General features: G+C 36.6%; 1 protein-coding gene across 2 annotated transcripts in view; it reads right to left on the bottom strand.

The window, feature by feature from the left end:
* Positions 1–14,397, bottom strand: part of NSUN7 (NOP2/Sun RNA methyltransferase family member 7) — a 47,090-nt gene that overhangs the window by 14,742 nt on the left and 17,951 nt on the right. For both annotated transcript variants that reach the window (XM_070372323.1, XM_005901983.3), the window contains exons 5-7: positions 11,644–11,796; positions 11,120–11,303; positions 8,809–9,019 (exon numbers count right to left, since the gene is read on the bottom strand). In XM_070372323.1, the coding sequence (XP_070228424.1) occupies positions 8,809–9,019; positions 11,120–11,303; positions 11,644–11,796 (548 nt within the window). The remainder of the gene's footprint in view (positions 1–8,808; positions 9,020–11,119; positions 11,304–11,643; positions 11,797–14,397) is intronic.

Genomic DNA, 14,397 nt, shown 5'->3' with positions numbered 1-14,397 from the left:
TGTGCCTAGTATACAATAAATGCTCAGTACTGGTTACTTCCCTTTCCCATTTTTTTAATCCCCTTTTATATTCTATTTTCCCTGGAAAAAATTTTATTAGCATTTTTTTTTTTTTTAGCATTTTATAATTTTTACTTAAGCACAGTCTAAAGGCCCTTAGGGACCCTATAATTTAGGACAGTCTGCCTTCCCTCAGGTTGTAATTGTCTGTGACCCTAATATTAGGGCAACTCCCCCAGTCCTACAATGGCTCTCATTCTCCTCATCTGCTGAGGAGTCACTCTTGAAATTGCGATACCCTACCCCTTTCTTTTGTCTGATCAATCTTCTATTATGTCTCTTTTGAAAAAAAATTTTTTAATCAAGTGTACCTTTCTCTTTTTTCCCCCTATTTTTAACTCTTCATTGCAAAAGTTCAAACATTATGTCAAAAACCCCATAATATATAGTGATTTTTCAAATGTTCATGATATTGCTTCAACAGTGAAACATTCATGCCCAATCATGTTTCATCTATATCTGCACACACTTCCACCCCTATATTATTTTGAAACTATGAAATATTTCACCATTTATCTAAAAGATAAGAACTTCTTTAAAAATAATCCCATACATTTTAAAAAGTAATTCCTTATTGTCATCAAATTATAATAGCATCCAATCATGGCTCAAATTTTCCAAGTCTCACACATCAAAATTTTTTTTAGTTTGTTTAAATCAGGAGTTACATAGTACACACATTGCAATGAGTCAATGTCTTACTTTAAATTTTTTTTGTTGACAGGTACCCTTTCCATTTTTTCTTAGCATTTATTTCTTAATATAACATGGTTACTTGTACTACTAGTTTCCCAGAGCCTGGATTTTGTTCTTTGCTTTCCTAGAGAGTAGTTTAACATGTTGTTGTCTTCTGTATTTCCTATAAATTAGTAGTTGGATCTTTAGAGCTTAATTTAGTTTCGAGTTCTTTTTTTTTTCCCTTGGGAGGTAGAGGGCACAAAACTAATTCACAAGTGATGTCATATTCATTCATTAAATTGCCTTTATGGTATGAGCAAAGGTGCTGCAAAATAGTCATATTCTAATTCCGTCTTCTTTTTTTCATTTATCAGTTGGAATGCTTCTAAAATGAGACACTTTCGTTCTTCTACTACTTGGTTACCCAGTGGTTCCCATTCTCTCTACTTAAATAGGTAAAAATTCATAAGGGTAATAAAACCAGAAGTAGGAAAATCCCATGGACGGAAGAGCCTGTTAGGCTGCAGTCCATGGGGTCGCACAGAGTCGGACACGACTGAGCGACTTCACTTTCACTTTTTCACTTTCATGCATTGGAGAAGGAAATGGCAACCCACTCCAGTGTTCTTGCCTGGAGAATCCCAGGGACGGAGGAGCCTGTTGGGCTGCCGTCTATGGGGTCACACAGAGTCGGACACAACTGAAGTGACTTAGCAGCAGCAGCAGCAGGCATGTATATTTTCAATTTTAGTGATCAATGCTAGTTTTCCAAAGTCACTGTACAAATTTATAATCCAACTAGCAGTGCTTGAGCATTCCTAATGTTCCATACCTTGCCAGCACATGGTATGACCATCTTTGAAAAATGAAAGTTTTCATTTAGATGAAGTTCAATTTATCTTTTCCTTTGTTGTGCTTTTGGTGTTTAAACAACCACTGCCAAATTCAAGGTCTGAAAGTTTTACCCTTGTGTTTTCTTCTAAAAGTTTGATAGTTTTACCTCTTATAAATAGGTTTTTTACCCAGTTTATGTGTATGATATGAAGTAGGGGGTCCCAACTTTATTCTTTCACATGTGGATATCCACTTATCCCAGCACCATTTGTTGAAAAGACTATTCTTTCTTTGTTGAATGGTTTTGGTACACTTGTTGAAAATCAGTTGACCATAAATGTAATTAGGGCTTTACATTTGGATTCTCAATTCTATTCCATTGATCAATGTTTATCTTTGCATGAAATATTCCCTTGGTATCTCTAATTTTCTTGAAGAGATCTCTAGTCTTTCCCATTCTGTTGTTTTCCTCTATTTCTTTGCATTGATAAAGGACAGAAACGGTATGGACCTAACAGAAGCAGAAGATATTAAGAACAGGTGGCAAGAATACACAGAAGAACTATACAAAAAAGATCTTCACAACCCAGATAATCACGATGGTGTGATCACTCACCTAGAGCCAGACATCCTGGAATGTGAAGTCAAGTGGGCCTTAGAAAGCATCACTATGAACAAAGCTAGTGGAGGTGATGGAATTCCAGTTGAGCTATTCCAAATCCTGAAAGATGATGCTGTGCAAGTGCCGCACTCAATATGCCAGCAAATTTGGAAAACTCAGCAGTGGCCACAGGACTGGAAAAGGTCAGTTTTCATTCCAATCCCAAGGAAAGGCAATGCCAAAGAATGCTCAAAGTACCACACAATTGCACTCATCTCACACGCTAGTAAAGTAATGCTCAAAATTCTCCAAGCCATACTTCAGCAATACGTGAACCGTGAATTTCCTGATGTTCAAGCTGGTTTTAGAAAAGGCAGAGGAACCAGAGACCAAATTGCCAACATCCGCTGGATCATGGAAAAAGCAAGAGAGTTCCAGAAAAACATCTATTTCTGCTTTATTGACTATGCCAAAGCCTTTGACTGTGTGGATCACAATAAACTGTGGAAAATTCTGAAAGAGATGGGAATAACAGACCACCTGACCTGCCTCTTGAGAAACCTATATGCAAGTCAGGAAGCAACAGTCAGACCTGGACATGGAACAACAGACTGGTTCCAAATAGGAAAAGGAGTACGAGGAGGCTGTATATTGTCACCCTGCTTATTTAACTTCTATGCAGAGTACATCATGAGAAACGCTGGGCTGGAAGAAGCACAAGCTGGAATCAAGATTGCTGGGAGGAATATCAGTAACCTCAGATATGCAGATGACACCACCCTTATAGCAGAAAGTGAAGAGGAACTATAAAGCCTCTTGATGAAAGTGAAAGAAAAGAGTGAAAAAGTTGGCTAAAGCTCAACATTCAGAAAACGAAGATCATGGCATCTGGTCCCATCACTTCATGGCAAATAGATGGGGAAACAGTGGAAACAGTGTTAGACTTTATTTTGGGGGGCTCCAAAATCACTGCAGATGATGATTTCAGCCATGAAATTAAAAGATGCTTACTCTTTGAAAGGAAAGTTATGTCCAACCTAGATAGCATATTCAAAAGCAGAGACATTACTTTGCCAATAAAGGTCCGTCTAGTCAAGGCTATGGTTTTTCCAGTGGTCATGTATAGATGTGAGAGTTGCACTGTGAAGAAGGCTGAGCGCCAAAGAATTGATGCTTTTGAACTGTGGTATTGGAGAAGACTCTTGAGAGTCCCTTGGACTGCAAGGAGATCCAACCAGTCCATTCTAAAGGACATCAGTCCTGGGTGTTCTTTGGAAGGACTGATGCTAAAGCTGATACTCCAGTACTTTGGCCACCTCATGCAAAGAGCTGACTCACTGGAAAAGACTCTGATGTTGGGAGGAATTGGGGGCAGGAGGAGAAGGGGACCACAGAGGATGAGATGGCTGGATGGCATCACCAACTCGATGGACATGAGTTTGAGTGAACTCCGGGAGTTGGTAATGGACAGGGAGGCCTGGCGTGCTGCAATTCATGAGGTTGCAGAGAGTCAGACACGACTGAGCAACTGAACTGAACTAAATTGATGTTTATCTTTATGCCAGTACCACATTGCCTTGATTACTAAAGCTGGGTAGTGAGTTTTAATATCAAGGAGTATGAGTCCTACAACTTTGTTCTTTTTCAAAGCTATTCCATGTCCCTTTGATTTCCATGTGAATTTTAAGACAATTCGAATGTCAATTTCTGAAAAACACCACCTAGGTTTTTTTAATAGGGATTACATTAACTTTGCATTTTTTTCATAGATTCCTTAGAATTTTCTATATACAGAGCATTTTATCTGCTGATTCTAGATAACATGGCTTTATATATTTTGAGACTGTATTAGTCTTCTTTAGTACTGTATATTTACCTGATGAATTAAACATGTTCTAACTGTATTTCTAGTAATTTTTCTTGACTTAGCACTGCTTTCCTGTATCTCTTTTTGTTAGTATGTTTACTGGATATCTTTTTCTGTCCAATTTTTAATACGCTTTTATGTTAGGGGTATCTCTTACAAACAGCATTTTACAGTTGATCTTTAAAACCATATGATTATCTCAATAGATGCTAAGAAAGCCTTTGACAAAATTCAACATCTATTTATGATAAAAACCCTCCAGAAAGCAGGAATAGACGGAACATACCTCAACATAATGAAACCCACAAACCCATAGCAAATATTATCCTCAATGGTGAAAAATTGAAAGCATTTCCCCTAAAGTCAGGAACAAGACAAGGGTGCCCACTCTCACCACTACTATTCAACATAGTTTTGGAAGTTTTGGCCACAGCAATCAGAGCAGAAAAAGAAATAAAAGGAATCCAAATTGGAAAAGAAGAAGTAAAACTCTCACTGTTTGCAGATGACATGATCCTCTACATAGAAAACCCTAAGGACACCACCAGAAAATTACTAGAACTAATCAATGAATATAGTGAAGTTGCATGATATAAAATCAACACACAGAAATCCCTTGCATTCCTATACACTAACAATGAGAAAATAGAAAGAGAAATTAAGGAAACAATTCCGTTCACTATTGCAACGAAAAGAATAAAATACTTAGGAATATATCTACCTAAAGAAACAAAAGACCTATATATAGAAAACTATAAAACACTGGTGAAAGAAATCCAAGAGGACACTAATAGATGGAGAACTATACCGTGTTCATGGATCGGAAGAATCAATATAGTGAAAATGAGTATACTACCCAAAGCAATCTATAGATTCAATACAATCACTATCAAGCTACCAACAGCATTTTTCACAGAACTAGAACAAACAATTTCACAATTTGTATGGAAATACAAAAAACCTTGAATAGCCAAAGCAATCTTGAGAAAGTAGAATGGAACTGGAGGAATCAACCTGCCTGACTTCAGGCTCTACTACAAAGCCACAGTCATCAAGACGGTATGGTACTGGCACAAAGACAGAAATATAGATCAATGGAACAAAATAGAAAGCCCAGAGATAAATCCACACACCTATGGACACCTTAACTTTGACAAAGGAGGCAAGAATACACAATGGAGAAAAGACAATCTCTTTAACAAGTGGTGCTGGGAAAACTGGTCAACCACTTGTAAAAGAATGAAACTAGAACACTTTCTAACACCATACACAAAAATAAACTCAAAATGGATTAAAGATCTAAATGTAAGACCAGAAAATATAAAACTCCTAGAGGAGAACATAAGCAAAACACTCTCTGACATACATCACAGCAGGATCCTCTATGACCCACCTCCCAGAATATTGGAAATAAAAGCAAAAATAAACAAATGGGACCTAATTAAACTTAAAGCTTCTGCACAACAAAGGACACTATAAGCAAGGTGAAAAGACAGCCTTCAGAATGGGAGAAAATAATAGCAAATGAAGCAACTGACAAAGAATCTCAAAAATATACAAGCAACTCCTGCAGCTCAATTCCAGAAAAATAAACAACCCAATCAAAAAATGGGCCAAAGAATTAAACAGACATTCTCCAAAGAAGACATACAGATGGCTAACAAACACATGAAAAGATGTTCAACATCACTCATTATCAGAGAAATGCAAATCAAAACCACAATGAGGTACCATTTCACACCAGTCAGAATGGCTGCTATCCAAAAGTCTACAAGCAATAAATGCTGGAGAGGGTGTGGAGAAAAGGGAACCCTCTTACACTGTTGGTGGGAATGCAAACTAGTACAGCCACTATGGAGAACAGTGTGGAGATTCTTTAAAAAACTGGAAATAGAACTGCCATATGACCCAGCAATCCCACTGCTGGGCATACACACTGAGGAAACCAGAATTGAAAGGAACATGTGTACTCCAATGTTCATCACAGCACTGTTTATAATAGCCAGGACATGGAAGCAACCTAGATGTCCATCAGCAGATGAATAGGTAAGAAAGCTGTAGTACATATACACAATGGAGTATTACTCAGCCATTAAAAAGAATGCATTTGAATCAGTTCTAATGAGGTATATGAAACTGGAGCCTATTATACAGAGTGAAGTAAGCCAGAAAGAAAAACACCAATACAATATAATAACACATATATATGGAATTTAGAAAGATGATAACGATAATCCTGTATGTGAGACAGCAAAAGAGACACAGATGTATAGAACAGTCTTTTGGACTCTGTGGGAGAGGGCAAGGGTGGGATGATTTGGGAGAAAGGCATTGAAGCATGTATATTATCATATGTGAAACGAATCGCCAGTCCAGGTTCGATGCATGATACAGGATGCTTGGGGCTGGTGCACTGGGATGACCCAGAGGGATGGGATGGGGAGGAAGGTGGGAGGGGATTTCAGGATGGGGAACACATGTACACCCATGGCAGATTCATGTCAATGTATGGCAAAACCAAAACAATGTTGTAAAGTAATTAGCTTCCAATTAAAATAAATAAATGTATATTTAAATACATAAATAAATAAATAAAAATCCAGTATTGATGCTGTCTTGTAATTTAAGTATTAGTCATGCATATTTAATGTTTACTTGATTTATATATTCATATTTTAAGTTTAATTTACATACTTATTTTCTATTTATTTTGCCTTGTATATGTTAGTATGGTGTTTCCAATTCCATATTCCACATCTCCCCCTTAGCTATTAGTTTTACATTCTTTATTTATTGATTGCCTCCAATATTATAACACATTCATTGTTTTAGTCACTAAGTTGTGTCTGAATCTTTTGCAACCCAATGATATAATACCTTTATCATATCTTAGACAAAGCAAGGATGAGAGAACACATTAATTCTTTTCCTTCTCTAAATTATATACCATTATTTTAATTACATATGACACATATTTTTAGCTCCACAAGACATTAGTTTACAATCCCACAAGATACTAGACTACAACTATTTAGATTTACCTATGTACTAACCTTTTCCATTGCTCCTTTCTTCTAGCACCTATAACTTTCTGTATGAGATAATATTCCTTCTACTCAAAAAATAATCTGTAGTATTTCATTTATTGTATCTGCTGGTGACAAACTCAGGTTTTCTTTTCTGAGAATATATTTCACGTCAAAGGAAATTTCTGCTAAGTAAATAAACCTAACCTGGCAGTTTCTTTCTGCACTGAAGACACTGTCTCTGGCCTCAGCTGTCTTTGTTGAAGTAGCTAATTTTTATTTTTATTCCTATTTCATTAAAGGTAATATGTATTCTCTCTCTCATTGCTTTGAACATGGTTCTCTATCTTTGGTTTTCAGCAGTTATGCTATGATGTGCCTAGCATGTTTTTTTACACATTTATTTTTGCTGGAGTTCATAGGGCTTCTTGAATCTGTGACTTTCATCAATTTTTAAAACCCCTCCACCTGAATTTCACATATTGATTCTTCTCAACTCCTTTTCTCCTCTTTTTCTGGGTTCCTAATCACAACATACATGAGATCACTCGATCACTGAGTGTCATGTGTATTTTATGATCTCTTCCATATTATTCATCCTTTTCTCTCTCCAGATGTTTCAGTCTGGATAGTTTCTTCTGACTCATCAGTTCACTGATTCCTTCTTTTAGTTCTAATTTACTGTTAAAATCTATTTCTTAATTTCACATATTGTATTTTCAGTTCTAGATTTTTCTTCTGGCTTTTTAAAAATCCTAAAAGTTTTTAAAAGTTCTAAAAGTTTTTTAAAGTTCTGGCTTTTTAAAAGTTTCTAGTTCTTTGCTGAAATTCTACAACTTGTCATTTAGTCTTTTAAGAATATTAATCATAAAGTTCACATCTGGTATCTCCACTGGACCTTCTGTGGGTTTTCTTCTACTGCAGTATTTTTCTTTTTATTTCACCCACATCTTTCTTCTTCTTTTTTTTTTTTTTTTTTTTTTTTTTTTGAGTGCCAGACACTGTATTTGAAAAAATTTAGGAGACAATATGAGATTCAGGATATTGTTTCTTTCTTCCAAAGAGAATTTACTTTTACCTCTGGTACACAGTGAAGCCTGGGCACTAGCAATGTTACATCACCGTAATTCAATTGGGAACTGAGATGACTGGAATTTGGGCTTTAGTTCATCAAAGGACTGATCACTACCCAGAGTGTACTTCTGTGCTCCAATGAAATCCTGGGAATTTACAGTCTACCTCTCCATGTTAAGCCCTGAATTCTACTTATTGTCTCTCTGACCCTGTGAATCTGTCAAAAGATTAGTTTTCCAGCTCCACTGAACCTATAATAAAATGTTATCTTTTGTCACAGCTTGATCCAGTGGAAACATTTTTTAAAAATAAGAAGCCTAAGGACTTAGAATCTGGTCCTAGATATTAGCTTTGTCCCTTAAGTGCTCCTGTGATTGTGTTCTTATGTATTAAGAGATGACAATTTCTACCACTTACTTTAATTATTGTTTGAACCTCAAATTATGTAGTAGTTGAACGTTAAGCAATATACCAAAGTGCTAATATATTCATTAATTTAAACTGCAGTTGTTTAACCAATATTAAGCAACAGTAGTCTGATATAGTGGGGATTTTAGGAGTATATTTCATATACAGAGTTTTGCATTACAAAAAAAAAAATTCAAATATTTTTAACATTTCTAAGTCTTACAGAACATAACACAAAGCAAATAAATATATGTACATACTTTTACATCCCATTTTTGTGAAAAGGTTCTTCAGGTCAGGATCCTTAGCTTGTGACTGCACTCCACACACAAATATTTTTGAGGTATTATTATTTGTTAAGACTGACATATGGGCAACTGTGTACCAGGAACCTGTATTGACCATTAAGATATCATCATCCATATTTAATAAAGCCTTTACGGAATGGACAGCGAGACTTCGAGATTTGTCCTACAAAATAAGAGTATGATTAGAATTTCAAAGGGTTTAGGTAAAACAAGGTATTGGCAGAAATCTTGAGGTTACCTAGCCCATTTTGAGTTTAAAACACCTTAAATATATGTCACAATATAAAGTTAGCAGTTCATATTTATAAACTTTATAAATTTATATGTATATATGTTTATGTTTATAAAGTTAACAAACAAAATTGGTTTAGCTTAAATTATGACTGTTATCATTTAACTGTTACATAGTGATAGAACAACAGACTGGTTCCAAATCGGAAAAAGAGTACGTCAAGGCTGTATATTGTCACCCTGCTGATTTAACTTATATGCAGAGTACACCATGCAAAATGCCAGGCTGGATGAAGCACAAGCTGGAATGAAGATTGCTGGGAGAAATATCAGTAACCTCAGATATGCAGATGACACTACCCTTATGGCAGAAAGTGAAGAACTAAAGAGCCTCTTGATGAAAGTGAAAGAGGAGAATGAAAAAGTTGGCTTAAAACTCAACATTTGGAAAACTAAGATCATGGCATCTGGCCCCATCACTTCAAGGCAAATAGATGGGAAAACAATGGAAACTGACAGACTTTATTTCTGGGGGCTCCAAAATCACTGTAGATGGTGACTGCAGCCATGAAATTAAAAGATACTTGCTCCTTGCAAGATAAGCTATGACCAACCTAGACAGCATATTAAGAAGCAGAGATATTACTTTACCAATAAAGGTCCGTCTAGTCAAAGCTATGGTTTTTCCAGTCACGTATGGATGTGAGAGTTGGACTACAAGGAAAGCTGAGCGCTGAAGAATTGATGCTTTTGAACTGTGGTGTTGGAGAAGACTCTTGAGAGTCCCCTGGACTGCAAGGAGATCCAACCAGTCCATCCTAAAGGAAATCAGTCCTGAATAGTCACTGGAAGGACTGATGGTGAAACTCCAATACTTTGGCCTCCTAATGTGAAGAACTGACTCACTGGAAAAAACTCTGATGCTGGGAAAGATTGAAGGCAGGAGGAGAAGGGGATGACAGAGGATGAAATGGTTGGATGGCATCACCAACGCGATGGACACGAGTTTGAGTAGGCTCCGGGAGCTACTGATGGACAGAGAACCCTGGTGTGCTGCAGTCCATGAGGTCTCAAAGAGTCAGACACAACTGAGCAACTGAACTGAACTGAACTGATAGTAATAAGGCAATTCCAAACCCCCCAAATGTGATTAATAGATTACTGGTGTCCTGCCTTAGCTCCCATTCTTAAACTTTCATGAAAATGTACTCATCTGCCACTGCCATTCTTTCTTCCCCATCACACTGTCATCTAACTGGCTGCTAGCTCACAGAGATTAAAAGTAAGATGGTTGACAAGTTTAAAAAGGGCGCTAAGCAGATGAGTTTATACAACTGGTCTCAGTGCTCAATAGGATGTCACCACAAGATAAGGCCAAGAGACACTACCCAAGAATGCAGGTACTGTGAAGGGATAAACCTTACAAGATCAAAGTGATTCTGAGGCAAGAATTGGAATCTAAGGACATAAAAATTAATTTAACTCAATTTCTTGAACCTTTTATTTTTCATTCTATTGAAATACCATTATAACTCACGTTCTCTTCCTGTATTGATAGCCATTATACATATCTTACAAATCAAAGCTGTAAGACTATAGTAAAGAGATAATGGGAACATATTACACATTGCATTTTCAAATGCAGGATGGCACTAGCATCTTCCTCAGAAACAAAAAAAGAAAAAGGAATCACCATGCCTTCTCTTGAATCCTCCCTTGGGACAGAAAAATACAGCTTTTCAGCTATAAGCAATACAAGTTCCCCCATCTATGGTGTCTTGGAAGGAGAATATGTTCCTTACAATATGCCCACTTCACATGGGGCAAAGATGCCAAAGTACAACAGGAAAACTGATGTAGCAGTGTTAATTTTATACTTCTATGTGGAAATTAGGCCTTATAAACCTCCTTGATAACCTATACAAAATATAATCAATTTCTTAGGTTTTAAGTAGAGAAATTCTTTGGGTAAGCAGGATTATTGAGAGAATCACAATATTGAGAACCACAGTGAAAGTAAAAATTTGTTTACCTGAAATATAAGTTTATAATCTTTAAAAAGATCTATATTTAGAAGATCACTTTTAAGATGAGATGGAAAAATTAAGACATCATAGCAATGTTGATCCACAGCAAAGACTTTATTATCAATATGCAATACAGATTTGACTTTATTATAACCATTTTTCTTCAAAGTATAATAAACTTCTTCAGGGCTGTAAATACATAATATTAGGTTATAATTACAAATATAATACATAAAAATGTATTTAATATCAGCATCTTTTTCCTACAATAAATAAAAGTATCATTGCATATACTGCATTAATGGAACTTATAATTTAAGCCATCAGTAAGTAAAAAAAAATTTAGGGATAAAAAAGTTAACATATTTATTAAATTACTTTTGGTAATCTGGTGATAAAATCCTGAACGAAACTATAATTCCCACTCACTCCCTCAGATGAGCCCCTCATCCATTAAAAAGGTAATACTTTTATCACATTATTTTGAAAGGCAAGTGACTTGAGTAAAGAATTTGATTAGAACTCTTACCTGATTTTACAAGTATTTATCCAAGCATAAAGCGGCAAAGTGGAGGCCCTTAATTCTTGGTTCCTAACTGTTTCTGGAAGAATGTGGTAAATTGAAAGGGCATCATGTTTGATTCGACATCTTGCCAATGCTGCAGCCAATTTTGTCTTAAAACTAGAGACAGAAAATCCATTCTTGGTAACTACTGCATTGAAGACAAGACTATCAATTTTCCACTTGAAAAATTAACAATTAGATTTAGAATTATAATACTCTATAATTCTATTTCAAATTTTTGAAGTCTAAAGTTAAAATTTGCCATATTTAAAAATGGGAATCCCCCCAAATTTTTAAAAATGGAAACCCAATAATTCTGCTTCTTGTTTTTCAGGTTTTGCTATCTCCATATAGTTGTATATCTTAATCGTTTATAACAACAGCTGGTTGAAAGACAAATTTTATGTAGTAAAGGTGAAGGGCTTAGAGTCAGACAAATTTGAAGTTAAATTAAGGCTCTGTCACTTACTAGCTGTGTGACCTCAGGTATGATGCTGACTCTCACCAGCCTCAGTTTTCTCATCTGTAGAACGTGATCAGCTTACCTTGCTATTACTGTGGGGATTAGTATCATGGGGCTTCCCTGGTGGCTTAGCTGGTGAAGAATCCGTTGCAATGTGGGAGATCTGGGTTCAAACCCTGGATTGGGACAATCCCCTGGAGAAGGGAAAGGCTACCCACTCCAGTATTCTGGACTGGAAAATTCCAGGGACTGTATAGTCCACAGGGTCGCAAAGAGTTGGACACAACTGAGTGAATTTCACTTAGTACCATGGGTGTCACCAAGCACCGTGCCTGGCAGGCACTCACTATTAGGTCAGTCTGTGTTATCAGAGATGGCAAGAGTGTAATCTTGACAAGATTAAGGAGCTTACATGAATTGGTATCAAGTCCTTCCCAGTTCTGATTATCTCATATCTCATAGTTACAAATAACAGGAAAGAAAAACAAGAACTTGTTAGCATAAAATGAAAACCCAATGATTCTTTTTTAATCTTATGGCCTAAATCACTGGGAGGTATTGCGTACTGACTCTGTCTCCTTGACCACAGGTAATCAGCAGAAGGTGGGCACTTGACCCAAACCAGTCAAGTGAATTTTTTTGTGTAGTAACAGAGAGCCAAGTCAGTCTTTCTGGGTTTTGGTGCTGTACAATATAAAGCTCCTGAGTTGACAGCAGCCAAGTTTCCCATTCTACAAACAGAAAAAGAAGATGTAACAATGAAGCTAAAGCACACAAAGAGGCAGAGACCAGTGTGGAAGAGAGTCCTGAGCATACCTGAGTCACAGGATTGTCAGGAAGCATTTAATAGGAGGCTTCCTGTGTGCTATTTTGGATCTGTCATGAATCCTCTGTCCCTTATTAATTCCTGAGTATTCAGGAATTAAGTGGAGTAGCACACTGCTCCCGGGGGCTTAGGAATGCATGCATTTCCTTCGTTAGTTTTTCCATACAGTGATAAGTAACTATTTATGACCCTCTTCCTTTTTATGAACCATATGGTAAAAGTGATTATTTACAACCCTCCCTCTTTCATATGGATGACCTCATGTTTCCTTGATAACTTGTAAGTTTTGATTTTATCTCTGCTGAAAATAGCTACCTTGTAAGACAGTATAAATACTCACACAATGTTGAATAAAACACCTTTGCTCCATCAGAGCTTTGGTCCCCGTGTCTTTCTTTTCTTTCTCTCTCTCTCTCTCAGGCTACTTCTCTGGAGCACAGAGACCCGTCATGCTCATTCTCCTGACCAGGTTTCTAAGACCCTCTCAACAAGGCGCACTGTGCCTTCGCCCCCCTCGAGAGGGCGCCAGGTGGCTTCGTGAGCAATGCAAGCCCTGTGTCTAAGGACTTTATCGGTTTTCTGCGTTAACCAAGGAATATCATCCTCTTTCTCTCTCCCTTTTACTTTCTTATCATCAACTCCGGACCACCAGGTTCCAGTCCATTAAAGGACCTCAACACAGGATGTAGTTAGCAGAAGCAGAAGCACATCAACATCCTTCCTGCAAGTCTCACTGTGCAATTCTTTGATGAGATACTTTATAATAAAATTTTTCTTTTGCCTAATCTAGTTTGAGTTGGACTCCTGTCTGGTTGTCAAAAAGGAATCCTACCTAGTACACCATTTTCTCTAAGTTTATTTTTTAAAAGAAATGGGTTTTATTCCTTTTTAGCTTAAAATTGTCAGAAATTTTATATACAAAGAACAAATGATCTCAAGGGGATTTTTGTTTTGTTTTTTGTTGGTGGTGGTGGTGGGTTTTGTCTTTGTTTTTTTGCTGTGCCACATGGCTTGTGGGATTTTAGTTCCCCAACCAGGAACTGAACTCAGGCCTTCCACAGTAAAAGCACTGAGTCCTAACCACTAGACCACCAGGGAATTCTCAAAATATCTCAAGTTTTGAAGTGCCATTAGTAATGCCTAACACAAAAGAAATGTGGCTCTCTTTAAATACAAATTATATTCTTAATGCCAAAAGATAATCTTCAGTGAACTGCTTGAATTTCCTATAGAAATAAAAAAAAATCAGACATTATACTGAGCACTGTTTCACAATATTCACTAAGTAAGTCAAATGGGCTAAGAGTTTCTAAAGAAGGGGTGGAAAGAATATAAGAGATAGAACCGCATGAACAAGTGTTCAGAAGCATTTTGGCAAATGAAAAACTCTAAAGCATTATGTGAATGAGAAAATTGGGAATAGAAGAAA

This window comes from Bos mutus, chromosome 6, assembly GCF_027580195.1.
Source record: "Bos mutus isolate GX-2022 chromosome 6, NWIPB_WYAK_1.1, whole genome shotgun sequence".
In the NCBI taxonomy this organism is placed as follows: Eukaryota; Metazoa; Chordata; class Mammalia; order Artiodactyla; family Bovidae; genus Bos; species Bos mutus.
Note: the sequence above shows the minus strand (reverse complement) of the source record. Positions and strands in the feature narration are given on the sequence as shown.